Source organism: Leptopilina heterotoma, unplaced genomic scaffold, assembly GCF_015476425.1.
Source record: "Leptopilina heterotoma isolate Lh14 unplaced genomic scaffold, ASM1547642v1 Lhet_68, whole genome shotgun sequence".
NCBI lineage: Eukaryota > Metazoa > Arthropoda > Insecta > Hymenoptera > Figitidae > Leptopilina > Leptopilina heterotoma.
In genome coordinates this window covers 7,136,023-7,160,833 of record NW_025111157.1, presented here as the reverse complement: position 1 = coordinate 7,160,833, position 24,811 = coordinate 7,136,023, and the positions used below count along the sequence as shown (strand labels likewise).

At 24.6% G+C, this 24,811-nt stretch overlaps 2 protein-coding genes across 3 annotated transcripts; one reads left to right on the top strand and one right to left on the bottom strand.

Annotated features, from left to right (window-relative positions):
* Positions 1-7,282: 7,282 nt before the first annotated feature.
* Positions 7,283-17,058, bottom strand: LOC122510425 (general transcription and DNA repair factor IIH helicase subunit XPB). Of its 2 annotated transcripts, XM_043625060.1 has the most exons (16): positions 16,926-17,058; positions 15,613-15,753; positions 15,205-15,410; positions 14,686-14,796; positions 14,459-14,608; positions 13,929-14,102; positions 13,417-13,605; positions 13,082-13,179; positions 12,747-12,853; positions 10,534-10,830; positions 10,145-10,413; positions 9,787-9,951; positions 9,318-9,504; positions 8,862-9,010; positions 7,715-7,831; positions 7,283-7,523 (listed from the first exon to the last, which is right to left on the bottom strand). In XM_043625060.1, exons 2-16 carry the CDS (start codon positions 15,647-15,649, stop codon positions 7,398-7,400), a joined length of 2,382 nt encoding a protein of 793 aa, XP_043480995.1. In that variant the 5' UTR covers positions 15,650-15,753; positions 16,926-17,058; the 3' UTR covers positions 7,283-7,397. The 2 variants fall into 2 exon arrangements, with proteins under 2 accessions (XP_043480995.1, XP_043480996.1); XM_043625061.1 differs by lacking the exons at positions 7,283-7,523; positions 7,715-7,831; positions 16,926-17,058 and having other exon boundaries at positions 8,985-9,012; positions 9,319-9,504; positions 15,613-15,859.
* Positions 16,372-23,961, top strand: LOC122510426 (dnaJ homolog subfamily C member 7-like). Its single transcript, XM_043625062.1, has 11 exons — positions 16,372-16,619; positions 17,973-18,061; positions 18,164-18,288; positions 18,510-18,698; positions 20,142-20,260; positions 20,347-20,500; positions 20,789-20,953; positions 21,045-21,210; positions 21,345-21,491; positions 21,701-21,844; positions 23,103-23,961. Exons 1-11 carry the CDS (start codon positions 16,543-16,545, stop codon positions 23,186-23,188), a joined length of 1,461 nt encoding a protein of 486 aa, XP_043480997.1. The 5' UTR covers positions 16,372-16,542; the 3' UTR covers positions 23,189-23,961.
* The last annotated feature ends 850 nt before the right edge of the window (positions 23,962-24,811 follow it).

Below are 24,811 nucleotides of genomic sequence, written 5' to 3'. Positions count from 1 at the left end.
GGATAATTATTGTAATTTTACAAATTATTTGTGAAAGAGAATTGATTTCAAAAAGAGTTTTAATTCGTTTCTTATTTCAACTTTTGCGTTTAGAAAATTTACTTTTTTAAATGTATTCTTTAAAACAAACTATAAAAATAAATTTATACAAAAATAAAAGAAAATTTAAATGGAAAAATATTGTTGATTACGAACTTTGTGAACTTCAGCAACGTAAATAAAATTAGCGAATGAGGAATCTCTTCTCTGGCTATGATGCTTATGCAATCAAAAGCCTTTGAGGTTGAGACTGGGGTAATGTTGAGGTCAATGAATCCATTTAATTACCAAGTGATATATATATATATATATATATATATATATATATATATATATATATATAGACCAATTTTTGCAATAATTATATCAAAGATCGCATTATAGCGACCAGCGTAATTCAGGGATTCGTTTTTGGCAAGCATTTCAGCGCTTATCATTACTTTAGATTATGCTTTGCAACTGGGAAATCGAGTCAGGAAACGGTGCGGTGTACGGTTGTGTAATGGCTTAAATGCTGCCGCATTGCCGATACCTTCGGAAGTCAGTGTTCCCTGTGGCGGCTTGTCGACCCGTGTGCAAGAGGTGGACGACTTATCGACCTAAACCACTCTTATATATCCTCTGCTGCAAACTACCCTTTCCCACACTCTTGATTCTAGACGTGCACCCCGTGGTACCTAGCTGCACCGACTGCCTTTTTCTTTTTTTTTTTTTATCAGCAACCTTCTATATATGCTCGTTCATACAATGAACTTCACTCGGAATCAAGAGGGTGGCGCGCAAAAAATGGTAGAACGGGATTTCTCTGACGAAAGACCTGAAAACCAGATGACAAGGCTAAGGACCATCATCCGGGCACTTCACTTCCGATGGAGAGGATCTGTCGAGCTTTTATGTATCTGAATTCATAAAAATGAAACTACCCTCCAGAAAACTGGTTATGACGAACGTGATATAGATTTTAAGTTGTACTTTTCACACCTCTCTCTTCTTTCAATAATTCAATGTGAAAAAAAGTATTAAATTACTGTGAGGAAAAGAATTTTTCTTCTACTGCTCTATGCCTTCTCTTAAACTTATTTGGAAACTTATTAAATTATTTCGACTTTAATAAATTAAATCTGAAGTTATTTCCTAAAAGAACTCCGATTTAATTGCCAACACAGACGAAATAAAAACTTTAGGTACATCAAAACTGCAAGAAAAAATAGGAAATTTATTTGAAATGCTCTTCAAATTTGAATTAATAAACATAATTCAAATTTACAGAGTATTATAAATAAATTCATATTTGTCCCTACAGTTCTGATGTTCCTAAAATTTTTATTCTTTAACAAAATTTTTATTACTTCTTTTAATTTGAATTTATATACAGAATATATATTGTTTTATATTATTTTCATAATCATAATAAATTAATTAATAAACAAATAAATGAGCTACATAAACCTGACAGAACCCTCTTGCAGGATCACGATGGGACCTATTGCATAATTAAGGGCTCATTTAAGGCTAATTTAATGCCCCATTGCCAAATTTCAGGCTCCTCATTTCTTTTTACAAAATGCATGCGGTTTTGTCACCTTTACATCAAGCTAACAGAAACATCATTCAAAAATTCTAAAAATATGTCGTATTAAGACTTTTTATTTACGAAAAATTTATGGTCAATTTCGGCTTCAAGTTTCAACAAAAAAAATTAATTAATATTAAAATTTTAAAAACAATTTCTATTGTTTATTTATTAGACTATTATCAATTAAATGTGATAAATGTTTACTTGAATCAAATAATATTTATTAGAGTCAATTAAATGGTATTTACTTCAAATACTGAAATTATTGGTTCAAATACCATTTAATTGACTCCAATAGATATTATTTGATTCAATTAAATATTTAATATTGATAATAGTTAATTAATCGATTATTTAAATCAAATAAATTTTTTTTCAGTGTACGGGTATTATTTTAGTATACTTGAAAATAATTCTAAATATTTCAAAGTATTTCAAAATATTTCAAAATATTTAATTAACTTTTTTAAATTTAATTAAATTTAATATTTAATTAATATTTAAAAACAATTTCGAATATTTTAAAACGTTCAAAATTAATTGAGAATATATTTTAAATTACTTTAAAAAATTTTATACTCTTTGGATAAAAATATTTTAAGGTAAAAATAATTTCATTGAAATAAGCGATAGAATAAATATTATTTATATAAAATCGACAAATTGTTATATCCATTTCCTCTTATTTTTCAAGGGATTGTCTGATACTTCCCATTGGACGCTGTATTTAAATTTATAAAATTAAGATTTTTCAAAGCAAAACAAAAAAAAATGTTTTTTACAAAAAAAGAAGAAATCCATGAAATCTAAATAAATATATTGCTCAAATAAGATATAAATCATAATACTAGTAAAATATTTGTGAACCCCCTTCATAAATCTGATTGTTATTCAAATATATAAGAGGGTCGTTTTTAACATAAATTCTCTTATCCCTCAAACATTTCAAAATAACTTTTTAAAATATTCTGCCTATTTTTACAAAACAATAATTACAAATTTTCGATAAAATAAAATCTTTTTTGCATTTATATTTTCAAAATTATAATTATTTAATATTTAATAATTTATTAAATAAATATTATCAAATAAAAACTATTAAAATAAAAAATACAAATTTTGTTGTAAAACCGTTTTCCGATAATTTTTTCTCAATATTTCATTTCGATGAAAAAATTGTATTTTTTATATTAAATTTATTAATATTTTCTTAATTTCAACTTAATTATTAAAACTTGCCGAGTGATAGCTTCAATCATTAAATATTTTCCTAATTTTATTATAACATACTAATAAATAGTTTTGTCAATTAATATTTGTCAATTTATTAATTAACATTTATTTATTTAAATATGATTCTTTAATTTATATATTTTTTATCAAGTCTATGACTTTGAAATACTGATTTCTTCTGAGATTATTATTCATCCGAAGTAATATTTCTCCCCTATTTTAGAAATATATTCATGAAATCTGAAAAACGAACTTTAAAAGGAAGCGATTTATAGGTTATGTTTGTCTTCATTTTCTTGCTTTTTGGCTATTGGGTCAAAATAAGTGAAACCGGCCACTTGAAAAATTTTTGTCCCCGAATTGAAAGTTATCTATGGTTTTTGATAGATATATGAGTAAACTTTTACCCGCTAAAATATTTTTCAAAAATTTTATTTATTTTGAAAGTTATCAGGTGTTAAACTTTTAGGTTACTTTTTATTCTTTTCATTATTACTCCGAAACGAATGAAGATAATTTCAATTTTTTTTTTGGAAATTAAAGCTAAAAGTCTGTAGTTTAAAGTGCAACTGAAAAAATTGCTGTATAATAAAAATTTTTAATTGTTATTAACAATTATTTTAAACAATTGCGATTTAAAGTATGTTCTCAATGTCGGAAAAAAATCAAACTATACTCATGTGATGCGCAAAACTCTAACGAGTAAATTAAAAAAAAAAAAGTGAGTAACCTCTAAAATTACAGAAGTTATGCATATTTTTCTGACGACGCGCGGGAATTAACTGATTCGCAAACTCTCGAGCGCGCGGGAATACGCCCGCGCCCGCCGCACTGCTCACACTTGTGTTTTCAAACAATTTATGTTTACAGAGAAGGAGAAGTAATTAAAATATTATTTTCTTACTGAATAGTTTATTAATATTTTTACTTTTGGAGTAATTATATACATAAAAACCATTTTGTATGTACTCATAAACTGCTTTGCAGTTTTTATGCTTTGATAAAAAACTTTTTTCGTGGGTCTGATATTCTTGAATCGTACAAAAATCGAAATCGATATTGTTTGTGTAGAATTTCATCAAAAAATTTTTTAAATAATTGGATTTCTAAATAAAATAATTGAATCATTTGTCACTTCTCCAAAATTCAATTTTTATTAGTGTTTTAACTGAAATTTCTTCTATAAATTCGCTATTTTTAATAATTTATTATTTCTTAAAATTGTATTCCCATAAAGAATTTTATTAACAAATTTTTAAATAATTGAATTCTTTGAACGAGTTTTAATAAAATGTTTAAGAATAATTATTATTCTTAAACATTTTATTTATTTATTTATTATTATTATTATTATTATTATTATTATTATTTATTATTATTATTTTTTTTTATTTATTATTTTATTTATTTATTTATTTTTTATTTTTATTTTTTGTTTTATTTTTTTTTAATAATAATTATTCTTAAACATTTTATTAAAACTCGTTCAAAGAATTCAATTATTTAAAAATTTGTTAATAAAATTCTTTATGGGAATACAGTTTTAAGAAATAATAAATTATTAAAAATAGCGAATTTATAGAAGAAATTTCAGTTAAAACACTAATAAAAATTGAATTTTGGAGAAGTGACAAATGATTCAATTATTTTATTTAGAAATCCAATTATTTAAAAAATTTTTTGATGAAATTCTACACAAACAATATCGATTTCGATTTTTGTACGATTCAAGAATATCAGACCCACGAAAAAAGTTTTTTATCAAAGCATAAAAACTGCAAAGCAGTTTATGAGTACATACAAAATGGTTTTTATGTATATAATTACTCCAAAAGTAAAAATATTAATAAACTATTCAGTAAGAAAATAATATTTTAATTACTTCTCCTTCTCTGTAAACATAAATTGTTTGAAAACACAAGTGTGAGCAGTGCGGCGGGCGCGGGCGCGGGCGTATTCCCGCGCGCTCGAGAGTTTGCGAATCAGTTAATTCCCGCGCGTCGTCAGAAAAATATGCATAACTTCTGTAATTTTAGAGGTTACTCACTTTTTTTTTTTTTAATTTACTCGTTAGAGTTTTGCGCATCACATGAGTATAGTTTGATTTTTTTCCGACATTGAGAACATACTTTAAATCGCAATTGTTTAAAATAATTGTTAATAACAATTAAAAATTTTTATTATACAGCAATTTTTTCAGTTGCACTTTAAACTACAGACTTTTAGCTTTAATTTCCAAAAAAAAAATTGAAATTATCTTCATTCGTTTCGGAGTAATAATGAAAAGAATAAAAAGTAACCTAAAAGTTTAACACCTGATAACTTTCAAAATAAATAAAATTTTTGAAAAATATTTTAGCGGGTAAAAGTTTACTCATATATCTATCAAAAACCATAGATAACTTTCAATTCGGGGACAAAAATTTTTCAAGTGGCCGGTTTCACTTATTTTGACCCTATTTAAATCCCTTAAGAGCGCGTCACAATAGTAAACATTCCGATTTTAAGAAAATTTTGTCTAATATTACGAAAAATATACATAACATTTTTCCTGCACTTATTTTGGAATATTTCAATGAAATTATTTTTGTATCAGGGGGGGGGGGTAAAAGGACTTTTATTGGAATAATTCATTCATTTTTCCAGAACTAAAATATCGTTCCGAATAAATTATCTTAAGTTTACTGGAAAATAATCCAGTTGTTCATTATTGTCAAAACGACAAACAAAAACAAACGATGAAAATAAGTGAAAATTGGAGACTGATTTTTCACTTACCTTGTCATAGTTCTATGCGCCAATATTTCTTCAATCCATCTGTCTTTTCTTGGTTTTTCAATCATCTCCTTTGACCAAATCGACATGTTATTCGTTATTGTGACAAACTGTACTGAAACAGATTACTTTTCCTATTTTTATTACTGCTTTTTCATGTGAACGACGTGAGCAAAACTCCAGAATGGCGGCCATTTTGATTGCTCACAGCGCTCGCCGCGGCGACTTTTGGTACTCATTACCGACCGAGGGAAACAAATTACCGACTGCAATATAAATAAAAGTTAATTATGACGGCGCTGTTAAAAGAATAACAAATAAAGTTAGGTTATGTACTTTTGTTTATATTCATATGTTTATTAATTTTTACTTGTTTTTACCTTAAAAATAGCCTGAATTTTGGGAAATGATAAGAATTTCTAGTCTAGTTTTCACTACAATCCAGGATATTTTTTGGAAACTCCATTGAATTATTGGTCTCTATAAGACTTTATTCTTCTTATGACTTTAGGCCTGTGCAGATTAAAGGAAAGTACAAGTGAAAATAAAATGGTTAAAAGTTATATTTTAAAAATAAAAAAATAAAAACTAGAAATCACACCTGTGTTGGGATTTTATTTGAACGACGATAAAATCGGAGTCGCAAGTATAACGCAAGTTGATAGTATATAACATGAGAATCGAATGCTTTATGAATCCGGTAAAAACTCGAGAGACGCTCATATTCCATTTCTTTGTACTTTTCCCCAAATGCGGTTTTTTAAAATGAGGACACAACCTCATCGAAAGTCCATATTCTCTCTCTCTGACATATACATTGTTGTACACCGAGAATTTCAACTCAAGCGACAAGGGAAATTAGAGCATCGTAAATTCATGTCTACGTTTAAGCTTTACAGTACCGCAGGGACATCGATAGAAATAATAATGTGAAGTATTGCCTATATACATATGTGTGTTTATATAAAATGGTAGGCAGGGCACTAGGAAAACATATAGTTTAATGACCCTTTCTGTCAGGTGCACCAGGATCGATGGGCTCCACAAACTTTTGTCGGAAACTCTCATCCACGAAACGGTTTTTGTGTGTGCCATACTTTGAGCTGCAAGTCGTAGTCTTGCCACTCGCTATGGCCTACTTTCCGTGTGTGTTGCTGTTTTGCTTCTCTGCTTTACTTCGTCTCCAAGCTTCAACGACACACAAACCCTTTCCTTTCCTTTCACCCCCCTTTTCTTTGACCCTTTTCAAATCACGAATCAGCAATTTTCATCCAGAGCACGCTATCAGATAATATCAACTGTCACACAAGTTTGCACACTTCAAAATATATACTTTTTTTTTACGACGTGCAACAACAATTGCTTTTCTATATATTATCTTCTTTCATTTCCTGCGAACAAATGCTTCGTGAGCTCAGAATAACAATACTTTTTCTTTTATTTAGAAAAATCCTTTATATGTTCGAAATCTTAATTGAATCAAAACTCTCTTTTCCATTATACTATCAATTCATTTATATTCGTACAATCATTCAGTTCATATTCATTCTTTTCAAAATTAAAATTTTTTAAAATCAAAAAATTTCATTCCAAAAGGATTGCAAGGATTGCAAGGATTGCAAAAATATTAATAAGGATTGCAATAAACAATCGTGATCGTAAACTTACGAATTATATATTTCTTAATAATAAATTACTTTTTTGATGAAAAAATTATATAATTATTAACTAAATAGGGCGTGAAACAAAACTTACAAAATCCGAATTGTACGATTTAGTTCCTGTATTTTTTAAATAGAGGATGTTTGCTTTGTGCGTTAGCATTCAATTTTTTGTATTCGTAATAAACAGCATCGTCCGCTCCAGAAGTTGACGCCATATTTCCAGCTTTGCGAACAATCTGCAAATAGAGAAAAAAACATGAATATAGATTTTTAAATTTAATTACTTTTCTAATTTTATTATTCAATTTAATAATTTAATAAAATTTAATAATTTTTTGTAATTTAAAAGTTAATTTAAAATTTTTAAAAGTTAGTCTTCAATTTAAATTGAATTAAAAAGCGTAAAAAGAAGAAGAAAATAACTTACGGAACGTCCACCCTCTCCTGGAATTCTTTCTTCATCAGCATCCATATCACTGGCTGATAAAACTTTTTGCAGCAATTGTATTTGTTCCTCTCGTGTTTTGTAAAATAAATCCGATTCCTTTAAGTAAAAAACAATAATTTTTATCCAGAATTCTTGCAACGAATTTTATTAAAAAATTCTTTCAAAAATTTAATTCAAACTTTTGTAAATAATTGAATTTCTCAGAATTTTTTAATACTTTTCGAAAATAATTAAATTCCATTGAGAAATTTCATTAAAAAATTGAAAATAATTGAAATCTGACAAAGTATTTTATTAAATTTTCTTTTAAATAATTAAATTTCCGTGGAAATGTTTATTTTTGAAAAAAAATTAAATTCTTGTGAAGAATTTTATTAAAATTTCTTAAATAATTGAATTAATTGGAAGAATTTTATTTTTTACGAAAATAATTGAATTGTTTCGAAGATTTTTATAAACATTTTTGACAATAATAATTGTATTCCTAAGAAGAATGTTATATTTTACGAAAATAATTGTATTGATCAATTTTATTATAATTTTGAAAATTTATAAAGCATTTTATCATAATTTTTTAAATTAATTAAAGAAATCATTATTCTATTTTTTATGAAAATAATTTTCAAGTTTGCGTAAAGTTTTATTAAAATTTTTATTAAATAATTTAATTCTTTTGGAAAATTTTATTAAAATACTAGGTATTAAAAATCATTGAATTGAGGAACAATTTTTGAATATAATTGAAATTTTGCCAAGAATTTTATTAAAATTTTTGAAAATAATTGAATTTCGGAGAAGAATTTTATTATTTATAAAGATTATTGAAAATTTAAGTGTTTCAAAGAAAATTAAAATAGGCACTTTCGAGAAATTTAATTAAAATTGTATTAAAAATAATTGAATTCTTATGAAGAATTTTTATTAAAATTTTTAAAAACAATGTATTCTTTCGTGGAATTTTATTTAAATTGTATTGAAAATAATTAAATTCCCGTGAAGAATTATAAATATTAATGAGAAGAATTGAATTCTAGCGCAGAATTTTATTAAAATTTTTGAAAATAATTGAATTTCAACTTTTTTTAAGTTGAAAATTTTATGAATTTACATTGAAAAAAATACTGACCTCATCCATTCCAGCTAATTTGGTGATGACTTTATAAGCGTAACCCTGATTTACTAAAAATTGTTGTCGTCTTCTGGAATAATCCATTTCGAATGTATCTTGAGAAACCAAAGTGTAAAAGAAGGCATTATAGTCTTCAGCAATTGCTCCTGTAATTAATAAACAAAGAAAATGTATAACTGAAATTAAAGCAATTAATTGCAAATTAAATCAAATAATTAAATAAATAAGAAATATTAAACAAAATATTTCACAATATTAAAAAGGTGAAATATTTGGGATTAAAAATATTTTCTTTTACTGATTGCAAAAAGATAAACTTAAAATTTACATTTAGAAACTTTATAATTTTCTATGATTGTTACGCAAAATTATTGCAATAAAAATTTACTTTGAAGAAGAAGTAAATAAGTTTTGTTCATGCGAACGTTCAGAACTTAAAAAATAAATAATCACCTTTTTTGGCACGTAAAATTCTTCCCAATCGTTGAGCTTCCTGACGTCTCGATCCACCGTGTGACGATATTTGAATCAAAACATTAGCTTCTGGTAAATCAAAAGACGTGTCAGCGACTTTACTCACAAATATTGTGTTCACTTTTATATTATACTTGAAGTTCTGAAGAATTTGTATTCTTTCACTCTGAAATAATAAATTAAATATATAGCATTTTTGTATGATACAATTTTGTAATTTTTATGCTACTTTTTTTAGCTTCTATTTTGCTTTTCTAAAATAAACAAAAATACAAAAGTTATTTGAAATCAATTTCGAAATTTTAGTTAATTATTTTTTTTACTGCAACTCAAAATTATTGCAATACAAATTTAATTTGAAGAAGAAATAAATAAATTTCGTTCAATTGAACGTTTAGAACTTTAGGATCATTAGAAAATTAGAAAATAAAATAATTTCTAAATTTACCTGACTCGTTGGACCGTAAATAAAAGGTCTCTGCATTTCCTTAGCGTAATGCTTCAAAGCAAAAACATTGTCCGAGAAGACAATTGTCTTATCTCCACGCCTCTCGTGATATCGAATGAGATATTGACAGTATCGAAATTTATTCGGATTCATTACGTACAATAACTGAAAAAGAAAAATTAACAATTTCAAATTTACCATTTTCTTTTTGTTAAAATGGTAATAATTAAAATTTGACAAGTCGAAAAATGCTAAAAACTGGATAATTAATAAAACGAAACTTGAAAATGAAACTTGAAAATTAATACAATGAAAATTCATTGCTAATTCTTGAAAATTTCAAATATCAATAACATACCAATTTTCTACTCATTTTACAATTGAGGTATTCTCTATAAAATTCCGCAGTCATTGGACACCAAACCTCGGCGCATTGAACTCTTGCTATAAATCCTCGCTTTTGCAATTCCAACCAATTAGCCTCGTACAGTTTAGGGCCAATTAAAAAATTAAGGTCTGCAATTTTATCATCCTCACGCAACAATGTGGCAGTCAATCCCAATTTGCAATGCGATTGAACTATCGTTAATACTCTTCTGAACATTTTCGCAGGTATCGAGTGTACCTCTGTGTAATTAAAAAAAAAACAGTAAATTAATGACTATTTAAAATTAATTTCAATGATTTGAAATCCATTTAATTAATTTTAAATTAATTTAATTTATTTGATTTAATTAATTTAATTACCATCTAAAACCATTATTCCCCATTCTTGATCTTGAAGCCACTTCATCGTTTGTTCAGCTTCCCATGAACGCTTTTGAGTATGCGTAATCATAGAATATGTGGTGATTAAAATTCCACAACCCATTGGTTTATCTTTTGCTTCGCTTGTGAATCGACATATCATTGAATCGTCAGCAGTGGACCACATTTTAAACTGTTGCTTCCATTGTTCGACGGAAACACCAGAATTACAAAGGACCAAGGCTCGCTTTCTGACTGTACAACAAGCGGTGACTCCAACTAAACTTTTACCCGCACCTATAAATAAATAAATTTTCAATTTGTTAAAACAAATAATAATCCCAAAAATTAAATTAAATTAAATTTTTATTCTTTGCGAAATTTAGATCTTCAAAAAATTTCAAATTCAAACCTTTTTGTTTTCCAGAATTTTTAACTAAAATTCTTCTTTAAATCAATTACTATTTTTAATAATTTTCGAAAAAGTTCTTTGAGAATTTTCATATCCATTTGTTTACAATTAAATTTTATGAAATTTCGATTATTCGGAAATTCTTCAATTAAAAATATATTAGAAACTAAATACTTCAAATGACTCAAAAAAAAATCCAATTAAATTTAAAAAAAAAAATTAAATCTACACAATTTTCAGTTAAAAGTATGAAAAATTTAAACATTCAAAGAATATAATTTGAAACCTTTTCAAAATTCAATTATTTCTAAAAATTCACGCTATAATACTTTCTCTCTAAATTCAAATTAGTAAAAATCTTTACTAATTGGAATTAGTGACTGCCTTTTTGAATTTTTTTTTGAATTAGTAAATTTTACTATTAAATTAGTAGAAACGACAATTTATTATTAAACTCTGCTAATTCAAAAGCAAAAAGTCGGTCACTAATTCAAATTGGAAAACATTTTTACTAATTCAAATTTAGAGTTTAATATTCAATTATATTATTATCTAAAATTTTAACTGAAATTCATATTTAAATCAATTTTTATTAGAAAATTCTACGAAAATTCAATTATTTAAATACAAATAAAATGCAAATAAATAATTTATTGAAGAATTGAATGTTTTTTAAAATTGAACTCTCATAAAGAATTTTATAAACAAATTTTTAAATAGGTAATTAAAATTCTTCTGACGAATTTTAATAACACTTTTAAGTCTATAATTTCATTTTTCGAAAAATTAGATTAAAATTGTATTAAAAATAATTGAATCTCTCTAAAAAATTTCATTGAATTGAGAAAAGTTTTTGAAAATAATTGAAATTTTGCCAAGAATTTTATAGAAATTTTTGAAAATAATTGAATTTTGAAGAAGAGTTTTATTATTTCAAAAAATAATTGAAATAATTGAATTCTTGAGACGAATTTTTTAATATTTCTTTTTAAATACCTAATTAAATTCTTTTGTAAAATTTTATTGAAATAGTAGATACTGAAAATAATTGAATTTTAATAAATTATTGTAATTAATTAAATTTTTACGAAGAATTTTATTAAAATTATTTTGAAAGATAATTGAATTGTTAAAAATAATTTCATTAAATTTTTTGAAAATAATGTAATACAAGAAATTTAATTAAAAATGTATTGACATTAATATTTCAATTTTGATAAATAAATTATAGGAAGGCTTTTTAATTTAATTGAATTTGTTTGATGAATTTTCATAAAATTTTTAAAAATAATTACATTTTTCGAGAAATTTCATTAAAATTGTATTGAAAATAATAAAAATTCCGCGATGAGTTTTATTATTTACGAAAATAATTGAAAAACTATAAAGATTTTTATTATTTATGAAAATAATTGAATGTTTATATAGAATTTTATTCCAATTTTTTTTAATAATTGAATTCTTTTGGAAAATTCAATTATCACAAAGAAAAATTGTAAACGCAACTCTTTTAAAATTGAATTAATTTTGAAATATTTAAGAAAAATTAGATTTTAAAAATAAGCACAATAACTTTAGAAAATAACAATAATTTTCCAGGATTCCGATAAAAATTCCCTGACATTTCCAGGTTTTCCAGGTTGCGTGGCAACCCTTTCGTTTTATTATATTATTGAATTGATTTAATTAAAAAGAATAATTTACTGAAAATTCTAAGCATAGATTTATATTTTCCATTAAAATATTTCATTTCTAAATGCCTTTGCTTTTATAAAACTTTCTAAAAATTCGGAATATTTACCGCAAGGCAGGACAATTACTCCGGATCTTGCTCGACCATTTCCAAACATTTTCCGCAAACTCTTCTCTTGATATGGCCTCAAAACTGCTGAAGGTTTCAGATCGATGCTAAAATTGTTTAATAATTATTTTATTATTATTCAATATTATTTTAATTTCTTTGAAATATGAGATTAAAAGAAATTAATTTCAATACTTTTAAAACATGTCTATTGAAAATTATTTATTCTTTACTAAAATTAACTATTTGCGACAAATTATACTATACTGAATTAATTTTTTTTCTATATTTTTAGAATAAGTGAAATTAAAAAGAAAACAAGGAAAATTACATACTTTATGTTTGGATTAACTGTATCATTTCTAAAATCGTATTCGGCTAATAATGGATGATCTAATTCTATACATCTTTTCTGTATCACTTCAATTTTTTCCTGAAAATAAATATATAATAATAAAATGACGTAAATTTAATGTAATAAAAAAATTTTTAATTTAACAATAATAATAGTAATATTAAAAATAATAATAATAATAATAATAATAAAAATAGTAATAATAATAATAATAATTGTATGCATAAACAATAATTTATTATTGTATTAAATTAATGATTAAATTTTATTGTTCTAAAATTTCCACTGTTAAATTTAATTGAACAGTCAACTTACTTGGTTAACTTCAAAACTTATAGTTTTCAATTGCTGCTCTTCCTCCTCGTCCTCATCTTCCTTATCAATTTTCTCATAAACAGTTGCTATTTCATCCGGAATTGTTTTACTAGAACTGGAAGTCTCAGTTGTTGTTGTCGTTGTTGCTGTTGCTGCCGTTGCTGCTGCTGTAGTTGGCTTCGATCCAAACTATAATTGTATATTTTTAAATAAATTGTAAATTTTTATTCTATTCTGATAATTTTTAAATTCTAACAAAAAGATTCAAAACAATATTAATAATTAAAGCTCTCGAGTTTCATATGTATTATTATTTATTATTTGTGAGATTGATTCGGAAAAATTGTTAACTTCTTTCACCTTTAATATTTAATTACCGAATGATAAATTCATTTCCTTTAATTAATATTAATAATGTTTACTTAAGTTTTTTTTCTTTTTGTTTCGAGCCTAAATAATTTATTCGAACAAAAAGGAGATATTTAATAGAATGGAATTAACAATGTGTGTACCTGTAGGGCTTCGGATTTCTCTTGAATACAAGTAATTAATCCATCTTTATCAACTTCATCAACACTACGCGTGATTCTGCAGTCTTGAATAGTTCGATCTTTTAGTAACGTTTGTAAAACTTCTGGAAATGCGGATTCTATAAAATATTTGTTATGCTTCAAAACCAGTTTGACCTGAAAAAACAGAAAACGAAAAATTCTTTAGAAAATTCATTAAAAAGACTATTGTTTCATAATAATTACCATTCGGTCTACAATTGTTCTATCTTTTAAAATATTGAAACATTAAAATAATAAACATTATTAAAAGAATAAATAATATCAAAGAGGGCACGTTCCGTTTATAATTAAAATAAAATAAAAGAAATAATGTTAAAAAAATTATATTAAAAAAGATAATATAAATTTGTATTTTTAAATAAATTTAAACAAATTTGTTTTAAATTAAAAATAAATATGTATCACAATAATAAATAAGTTTATTGTTATTGCAGTAACTAATTTGTTTACTTATTATTAAGAAAACTGACCTTTCCGTAAGACAAAGTACACATTTTGATAAATTCAACAATTCCATTGGGAATACTTGTTTTGCTCAGTTTATCAAGATATTCAATTATATCGTGTGTTTGAAGACCAACACTAACAGCTGCATATAGAGAGTAAGCTGTCAATTTGTACTGCAAAAATATCCATTATTGTCATATAAATTATTAAGATGAAATTAATTTCCAAAAATAAAATTATAGAAATTCACCTCGTGAATGTATTTAGGACGTGATACGGGTTCGGCGATTGCGACTAAAAAATCTTGAGCTTGTTTATAAACTGGTGAAAATGATTCTAAAAAGATATGTCCATTTGGTGCCTGAAAAATTAATTCGTTATTTATTATTAATTTATTCATCAATTGACTAATTGTAAGATATAAATTTTAATAATTATTTTTTATTGAATTTATTTGAATATACTTAATTTTAATAAAATTCTTTAAAGAAATTTCAAACTGCGAACAGAATCACCGGAACATGTACTTTGTTATTATTAATTAATTAATTAATTAATTACTAAATAAATTAGTCAATTATCATTAAGAACTTAGAAAACAATTAAAAACCTTCATTTTTGTCGGTATTGTACGATTTTAAAATTGTTAACATTATAAATAATCTCGAATAATCCAAAGCGTAAAATCTACGTTTTGCTATATTTATTATAATAATGGAAAAATTAAAAACATCTATTTTTAATAAACTGTGCTAGATTTTCTACTTACGACCCATAGAGCTCTGGATTCATGATCTGTTTTTAAACTCATTAGTGCACGATAATCTTTTGCTCCAAATTCATCTTCTGTAATTGTTCCACTTTTTTCAATATCAACAGAGGCTGCTGTGGGAATTCCCTCTGGTTCCCCATCAGCGGTTTCCTCTTCGATATAATCCTCATAATCATCCTTAGTTTTTTTAACAAAACGTTTATCTAAAAAAGATGACATTTTAATATATTTGACAAAAATTTGTCACCTTTGGATTTTTCTTTTTCTAAATTATACAGATTTTAAACACATGCTATTTAAATAGAAACAATTTAATACTGTAAAATTCTGTTTTATTCGAATATAGTTTTTTGAATTATTCAGAATATAAATTAACTTACTAAACTAATAAATAAAAAAACTTACCTGATGTGTCTTTCTTGAATCTTTTCGGTGGTCCCATTATTTTTGATGTTAAGAAACAAAACCGATTTCTTTGGCTAAATTTATTATTACACTTGAAACATATTTAGTAAATAATTGTCTCCAAATACCAGTTTTTAATTACTACAAGAAATAAAGTTTATTCTTAAAAATATAATCTTTAGCACACTTTTCCAGTGACAATGTTTTCGATAGAATTTGAGGTTATGTTCGTATTGATTGACACCACCACGACCACCACATTGACACTTTCTGACGTCACTTTGATATTATAATATCGAAGTGACGTCAGTAAGTGTTTCTAAACTGAAAATAAATTATGTTTTCTATACTTTCTTATACAAAATATATTTTTTTATTAACGGAAATTGTTTTTTCATATTGAAAAACAATACAAATTTCTTTTTATTCCGCAAGTATTTCATATTTTCGCGGAAGAAATCTAAACCAATAGAATATGTTTCTTTCGCACATGCGCAGAGAGGAAAATCTTAAAATTTTCAAGATTTTCACAATTGTTTATAGTTATAGTTATTGATTTTGTGCCATGACATTTGTGACATTTTTTAAAAAACAATAGAGTTGATAAAAATATATATTTAAATTAGAATATTTTCGATTTAATGCATTACAATAATTTGCAGTTGTCTGGGATTTTCGTTAATTAATAAGGTTTTAAAGCCCTTTTCCCGACAACCCAGGACAGTCTATTCACGCAATTTCTTGACAATTGACAAAATCCTGTCCTTTCTTTTCCGTCACATTTCCTTGGCGAGTGTGGCAATTTTTGCTCCAAGGAAATTGCATGTGAATATTGTTTCCTAGTAATAAAGATTAATTAGTAAAACATTAATTTTCATCTGATTTCTGAATGCTGCATTAAAATTTGTGATTATCTCTCTTTAATAAGTCATGGCAGACGAAGTGTTGAATGAAATTCCAACAATAAACCCAACAATTCCGAGTGCGTCATCCCCTGAGGCTGAAATGTAAGCTTTGAGTTCTACTTTATACTTTATACCAGAAAAAAAAGAATTATGGTTGCTTGTTTTAATATTTTCTTAAAATTGGCAATGAATTTTGAGTTACATAACCTTTTGAAGTAATTTCCAATGCTTGCACATTTATACCGTTTCTTGTAAAAGTGCAATTTTTTTGCACATATTTCACAACAATCAATAACTTTCAAGTTCATAATTTTTTTTTTCATTTTTGAAAATTCATTTTACTTGTAGGTACAGTTTTACCGTTAATTTGAAACTACTTTTTGTAATCTAATACAAGGAATATAATACCTTTTGTTGCAATTTACAATCACGTAAGATATTGTTACTTTCCATCCTTTCCATTTCGTAAACATTGCACATTTAATATAACTGTAAATTGCTGAGTGTAAACCGTGACAAACAAAGTAGGCCGTTGTCATTCGTTTTCTAAAATTTTTGTTGATGTCCCCAAATGAGTTCATTCAATTACACTCAACCAGTTCACTCTTATACTATAAATATTTATAACCTTTACAAAATGTCAAACTTTAATAGTAATGAATACCATAATAGGAATTAAATTTAAAATCTGCAGAAGTTACGAAATAAATTTGTTTTTATTTAATTTTATAAAAATTAGTAACTTTTTGTTAATAACAAAATTTACAAAATTTTTGTCAAAATAATTTAATTTTTCCGTTTTTATCCAAAGGAATCAATGGAATGAATGAAAATTAAAATTTCCTATTTGTAGAATCGTCAAATTTAAATATTTTATTATTAAAAAAAAAATGTTACTAGAAAAAATGTTTTAAATTGAAATTGGCAAATTTCAGATTGTATAAGATGATTTCTTGATTGTGTGAGTGTGGTTACTCCATATTGATAAAACACCTTTTGTTGAGGTTATCCTGTCAAATTATTTTTATTACGAATATATTTAATTAATAGCTAAAAATAATTCTAAAGTTATTCTTTACGATAATGTCTTAACTGTTTTAAACTTTTATAAAACATGACACTGTCAAATGTAGACCGCACTTTTAATATTTCGTAAGTTGTTTATTTCCCAATGTATAACAGTCCAATTTTAAATTCTATTTTGCAATATAAAAATTAATCCAACTAGTCGTTAATTAATTTGATTAATTTGCTCTTCTTCTGAATTTTTCCTGTATTTTAAATAAAAAATAAAATTTTTATTTACAGTAATTAGAAATGTAGATATATTTTACTTATTTTGGTTTTAAATTAGCTTTTTATGTTAATTATTAGTAATAATAATTTTAGAAATAAATTATTTAATATAAAATTGGGTTATTTAATTTCCTCAACGAAATGTGATTTTTATTTCAGATTAGCAGAATTAAAAAAGGAAGAGGCCAACAAATTCTATGCCACAAAGGAGTATAAAAAAGCTTTAGTCGGATACAGTGAAGCTATTGGTAGGTCAAGTTGAATGAGTTGAATATAATTAGCTAATAATAATATAGAAATATGTTTCGCTCAACTATTGATTTTTAAAATTTGTATTTATTTTTATGTAGAATTATGCCCCAATGTATCAAGATATTATAGCAATCGATCAGCATGTTATATGATGTTGAGTCTCTATCGAGATGCTTTAAAAGATGCCCAAAAATCGGTGGAATTAGACCCAATGTTTGTAAAGGTATTTAATTAAATTTTTTAAATTCTATTTGATTTTCTATTTTTTCTATTAATTTTCTATTTCTTTTCCATTAATTTTTTTTTTATTTTCTGTTAATTTTCTATTACTTTTCTAATAATTTTCTACTAATTTTCTATTTATTTTTCTGTTTATTTTAATTTCTATTTATTTATTTTTAGTTCTTATTTGCAATAGAAAATAATTTTTTGTATCATTTTCAGGCACATTTTCGTATAGTGAAATGCAGTATAGTGCTCGGTGATATTGTGAACGCCGAAACAACAATAAATAAATTAAAGGAACTAGATCCATTAAATTCATCATTTACAACTGAATTAAGAGAAATTGATCACTTACGAAGATTCATCGTTGAATCGGAAGCAGCTTATGCAGCAAAAGATTTTCGAAAAGTAATTTTTAAATTCTCACATTAGTTAATTTATATTTTCAAAATAATAATTATTCACTATACAGAGTGTCTACTAACCGGGAAATAGCCAGGAATTTAATTTGACCGGGAAAAACCGGGAATAAGCCAGGAATTTTTTTACCAAATTAAAAAAAGTTTTATTATTTTTATTTGTTTTCAAAAAATCGCGTTTTATATCAATTATTTTCTAAATAGTAAAATTCATTGCAAAATTCAATTATTTTTATAAATTGTATTCATAACAATTCAATTATTTTCCAAATTAATAAAACTCTTCATAAAAATTCAATTATGTTCAAAAATTGTTTAAAAGTTCTCGTCAAGATTTCAATTATCTTTGTAAATAGCAAAATTTTTCATCGAAATTCAATTTTAAGTAAAATTAATTGCAAAATTCAATTATTTTCATAAATGACAATATTCATCACAATTCAATTATTTTTAAAATTAATAAAATTCTTCGCAAAAATTAAATTATTTTCAAAAAATCTAAAGAACATTGTCAACATTTTAATTATCTTTATAAATGAATAGTAAAATTCTTCGACAAAATTCAATTATTTTCAGGAATTTTAATGAAATCCTTTGCAAAATTCAATTATTTTCATAAATAACAATATTCATCGCAATTCAATTATTTTTAAATTTAATAAAATTATTTCCAGAAATTTAATTATTTTCAAAATTTTGAAAAATTTCAACATTTCAATTATCTTTATAAATAGCAAAATTCTTCTCCAGATTCAATTATTTTCAGGAATTTTAATAAAATTCATTGCAAAATTCAATTATTTTTATAAATTGTAATCATTAGGTACAATTCAATTATTTTCCAAATTAATAAAATTCTTCACAAGAATTCATTTATTTTCATCAATTTCCATAAAATTCTTCGCAGAAATTCAATTATGTTTAAAATTTTTTTTAAAATCTCGAAATATCAATTATCTTTATAAATAATTAAATTGTTCTCCACAATTCAATTATTTTCAAAAATTTTAATAAAATTCTACGCCAACATTTAATTATTTTCATAAATAATAACATTCTTTGGAAGGATTCAATTACTTTCACAAATAGTAAAATTCTTTGCAGAAATTCAATTAGTATCAATAAATTTTAATAAAATTGAATTAATCAAATTTTCAATTATAATTATAATTAATAATGATGCTTATAATTAATAATTATAATTATAATTATGAACAGACAAGATTATTTTAAAAAATTGAAAAAATTCTTTGTTTATAATTCAATTATTTTCCAAATTTTTAATTAAAAGTATTAAAAAGAAATTTGCAAAATATTTAAAGAAACTCGTCAAAAGAATTTAATTATTCATAAAAACTCTAATAAAAATTTTGGAAGCTATTTGTAGATTTATTTATGTTCGAAATTAATTACTGTTTTATTTTTTTTTCAGGTCGTTTATTGTATGGATCGTTGTTGTGACGTGAGTCCACAATGCGCAAGATTTAAATTAGCAAAAGCGGAATGTTTAACATTTTTAGGAAGGTATCAAGAGGCACAAGATATTGCAAAGTTAGTTTCTCTTTTGTTTTCCCTGAAAAAAATACAAGATTTTTTTAGAATTTTTCTGCAATTAATATCTTGATTTTTGTTTTCAGTGATGTTTTAATTATTGACAAACAAAATGTTGAGGCAATTTATGTTCGTGGTATGTGTTTATATTATCAAGACAATATCGATAAGGCATTCACTCACTTTCAACAAGTACTTCGTCTAGCACCAGATCATGGCAAAGCTCTAGAAATATACAAGGTCTATTTTTTATTTTTTACTAAATGCCACGCTTTATCATTTTAATAATAGTAAACGAGTGTAATAACTAATAACTAACGAGTATTATAAATATTATTAAATTATTAATTTAGAAAATTCGATTAGAAATTAAAAATAGTTTTGTTATTGTAATTTTGTTTTTTAATTATTTGAGAATTGACTTAAAAATTGTATAATTTATAGTTATTATTATTATTTATAATTTACGTAGTGATTTGATACGAAATTTATAGCGACTCGAATTTTAATCGCATTGTCTGTTTATAGAAAGCAAAATCTTTGAAGCTAAAGAAGGAGGAGGGAAACACAGCGTTCAAGGAAAATCGTTATGCAGAAGCTTATAATCTCTATACCCAGGCATTATTATTAGATCCACAAAATGTGTTAACAAATGCAAAATTACATTTTAATAAGGCAACAGTTGCCGCTAAGGTAAAATTCTTCAATTATAATGTACTTGATAATTATTGGACTTTTAATTTTAAAATTTAATATTTTACATAATTGTATGTTCGCTTATTAGCTTGGCAGGTTGAACGAATCAGTAACAGAATGTACAGAAGCTCTCAGGCTAGATGAAAATTATTTAAAAGCTTTACTCAGAAGAGCACAATGTTACATGGACCTCCAGGAATTCGAAGAGGCTGTACGAGATTATGAGAAAGCATACAAAATGAGCAAAACTCGAAGTAATATTCTCTTTATTTATTTATATCGAAGTCTTCGAAACCTTTTTTTTTGCAATATATATCAAGCAATACTTAAATTTAAATACTTAAATTTATTTTATAAATTTTATTTAATATTTTTGTTTTATTTTTAGATAACAAACGATTACTCACAGAGGCTAAACTCGCGTTGAAAAAATCCCAAAGGAAAGATTATTACAAAATTCTCGGAATTGACAAAAATGCATCAACAGACGATATCAAGAAAGCTTATCGAAAAAGAGCGATGGTCCACCATCCAGGTAAGATTTTTGAAATTAAAATTTAAAACTGTTTATGACTTTTAATGAATCGAAAACGAAGTGGAAATTTCCTTTCAGTAGAAAAACAATTTTCGACTTAGACAATTTGCAACCCAACTATTTAAGTTAAATTCAGAATTAATTATATTTAATTTGAAGAAATTTACTTAATTATATTTAATTTAAAGAAATATTGAAATAAATTTCAGATCGTCATGCAAATGCTTCTGACAGAGAGAAGAAGGAACAAGAGAAGAAATTCAAAGAAGTAGGCGAGGCTTATGGAATTCTTTCTGATCCGAAAAAACGATCTCGTTACGATAATGGTCATGACATCAATGAGGATATAGAAGGTATGTTCGAATTTCATTTACTTTCGATTATTCGAATAAATTCCTAACTTATTTCAATTATAAATTAGTCTAATTATGAAATAAATGTTTAATTGAATTAAATTTATATCTATCTATATGAATAATAATTAAACTATTAAATAATTGCTTTGAAAGGAATTTCAATTGTCAATTTAAAATAAATTTTCAAATTCAAGAAAAATTATAATATATTAAAATTAAGTTAATATCGATTTCTTTATGTTTTTATAATAATTAAAAATAACCAAGTGATAAAATTATTATTTTAAAATAATGCTCTTAATATTACATTATTGTCTAAAATACCAACCGAAATTCATTTTTAAATTAATTTTTATTAGAAATTTCTACAAGAATACAATTATTTAAATACAAAAATAAATAATCTATTGAATAATTAAATGGTTCTTAAAATTGAATTTTTACGAATAAATAATTTATTGAATAATTAAATGTTTCTTAAAATTGAAAACTTTCGTCAAGTTTTAATCAAATTTTGAAGAATAATTGCATTTATCGAGAAAGTTATTTAAAACTATATGAAAAATATTTGAAATTCTGCGATGAAAATAATTGAATTCCTAAATGAAATTTTATTAATTATGAAAATGGTTGAATGAATTCGTAGAATTGTATCAAACATTTTTTCAATAACTTGAAATGCGAAAAACATTTGAAAATAATTGAAATTTTGAAAAGAATTTTATTAAAACTTCTGAAAATAATTGAATATTTAGCGAAAAATTTTGCTATTTGTAAAGATAATTGAATTCTTCACAAGATGTACGTTAAAATTTTTCTAAAATAATTGAATTTCTTCGAAGAATTTTATTACTTTTGAAAATAATTGAATTCTTATGATGAATATTGTTAGTTTTGGAAATAATTGAATTTAGCAAGGATTTTTATTAAAATTCCTAAAAAATAATTCAATTTTTGTTGAGAATTTTGTTATTTATCAAGATAATTGCTTTAATACTTTTGAAATAATTAAAAAAATTCAGAATATTCTTATGAATTCTAAAAATTTAATTTTTTCCAGTTCTTTTAATAAAAATCCTTAATGATTCCTTTTTATTATTTTAATATTTGACTTGAAGGATTTAAAATTTTCTTGATATTTCTATTATCTTTTACCGAGTGATAAATTTAACAACAAATTTTCAAATTTAATAACAAAAATGATAAAATATTAAAATTAAATATAAACGTTTGGTAAAATTTCCTTCTTCCTCAGATATGGATCAAAATGCGATGTTCCACGCTTTCTTCTCGCAAAATGCAGGAACATTCCCTGGAGGATTTGTTTATCAATTCGTTTAGGAACTTAACAAAAAAAATTTCCGGCGAGAGAATCGCATTTTCAATCAGTGTGTGTGTACCAATAATTCATCCAACAAATTTTATTTCGCCACTAATGCGAAATGCATAACGAGACGTTCGCGCACGTCTTAACACTACTTTTTAAACTGATAAAAGACTTCTTAATTATAATGATGAGGATGATAATAATAATAAATTCAATTAATGCTGATCGTAGAAAAAAATGTAGCGTTAAGACAAGCAAAATTTATACAATTTAGAATATATTACTCCTAGAGTAACAAAAAAAAACAAAACAAAAAAAGCAAAAAAAAAATATAAAGGATTGTTTTATGATAAACAAGTCCTTAACTCTTTCAACTTACACTCTTAATCTACATATTTACAGAGTGTCTAGCATTTAACAAAAAAAGTCAGAAAGATGAAGGAAGTTGTTTATACAAAGCAACAAGATTTTTTTTTTCCATTAATTTAGAGAATTTATTTTCTTTCGAAAGTCGAAATTGTTCGATATTTTGAATTGTTTATGAGTTACCTTATGTATTTAGTGTATTTTTTTGCGTTTTGTATTATTTATAGAATTATATGTATATGAATCAGTTATTATAAAAAAAAATAATCAATGAAGATTGAAAACTATAGACTTCGCTAGACACCCTGCTTTGTTAAACATGTGTTCATTTAACATAGAATTTTATTCAATTACTGCAAAACATTCAGATATTGTGTATAACTTAACTCAAGCATCAAATAAACCGTTTAAACTACCGAAACGAATCGGAAAATAATTTACTCTCAAAAATAACCAATTGTACTTTTTTAAACAAAATATTTATTCGTATTTTTTTTTTAAGAGAGAAATATTTTCGTTTTATTATTTTTTTCGTCGAAAAGCTTCTGTACTTGTTTATACAATCTTCTGGTTTGTACTTTTGTTTCACATTGTTCTTGATTTATAAAAATATCTCCAGTCGAATTCACGGTGGCTCGTAAAGAAGATGAACCTGTAAAAAAAGAAATTCACGTACCAAGTATTATAATTAGTAGACGAATTTTCTTTTTTTGGGAAGAAAAGAAGAGAAAAAAATACTATAATTTACTGCGAAGCAATTTGTTTCTTGAATTTCAATTATTAATTTAAGCAATTTTTGAAAACTTTCACTGTTAAATGGAAAATAATTTGATGGACTAACAAAAATCAAAGAAGTACGAAGTTAACAAAAAAATGTATTATTGATGAAATTAAAAATTTTTTTTTACAATAAAAAAAAATTCAATTTAGGGTAAAGATCGAGGAAAACTCAATATTCAAAATTTCTTGTCAGGGCTATTATTTTAATCTGTTTCCATAAACTCTTAGACAATTTTTTAATGTCAGAATATTTTAATTTTTTAATTATAGAAAAAATTAGAAAGCTTTTCAAGAACAAAAATATAATTATTATATAATTATAATTAATAATCAATAATTAATTTGTCACGCACAGTGAGAAAAAATAGTGAAAATATTTTTCATCTTCCTTACATTTATAATGAAAACAAAATTCAATCCATAAAGATTAGAGGTGCACATTATCAAAACAACACATCCTCTGTAACTTCAGCTCACCTAGATGTTCATTC

Coding starts and splice junctions, on each gene's coding strand:
- LOC122510425 (XM_043625060.1), bottom strand. CDS start 15,649: ATGGGACCACCGAAAAGATTCAAGAAAGACACATCAG. Junction 14,797..15,204: donor AATCCAGAGCTCTATGGGTC/GTAAGTAGAAAA, acceptor TTAATTTTTCAG/GCACCAAATGGACATATCTT. Junction 10,414..10,533: donor GGGAATAATGGTTTTAGATG/GTAATTAAATTA, acceptor TTAATTACACAG/AGGTACACTCGATACCTGCG.
- LOC122510426 (XM_043625062.1), top strand. CDS start 16,543: ATGGCAGACGAAGTGTTGAATGAAATTCCAACAATAAACCCAACAATT. Junction 20,261..20,346: donor GAGGCACAAGATATTGCAAA/GTTAGTTTCTCT, acceptor TTTTGTTTTCAG/TGATGTTTTAATTATTGACA. Junction 21,492..21,700: donor AGCGATGGTCCACCATCCAG/GTAAGATTTTTG, acceptor AATAAATTTCAG/ATCGTCATGCAAATGCTTCT.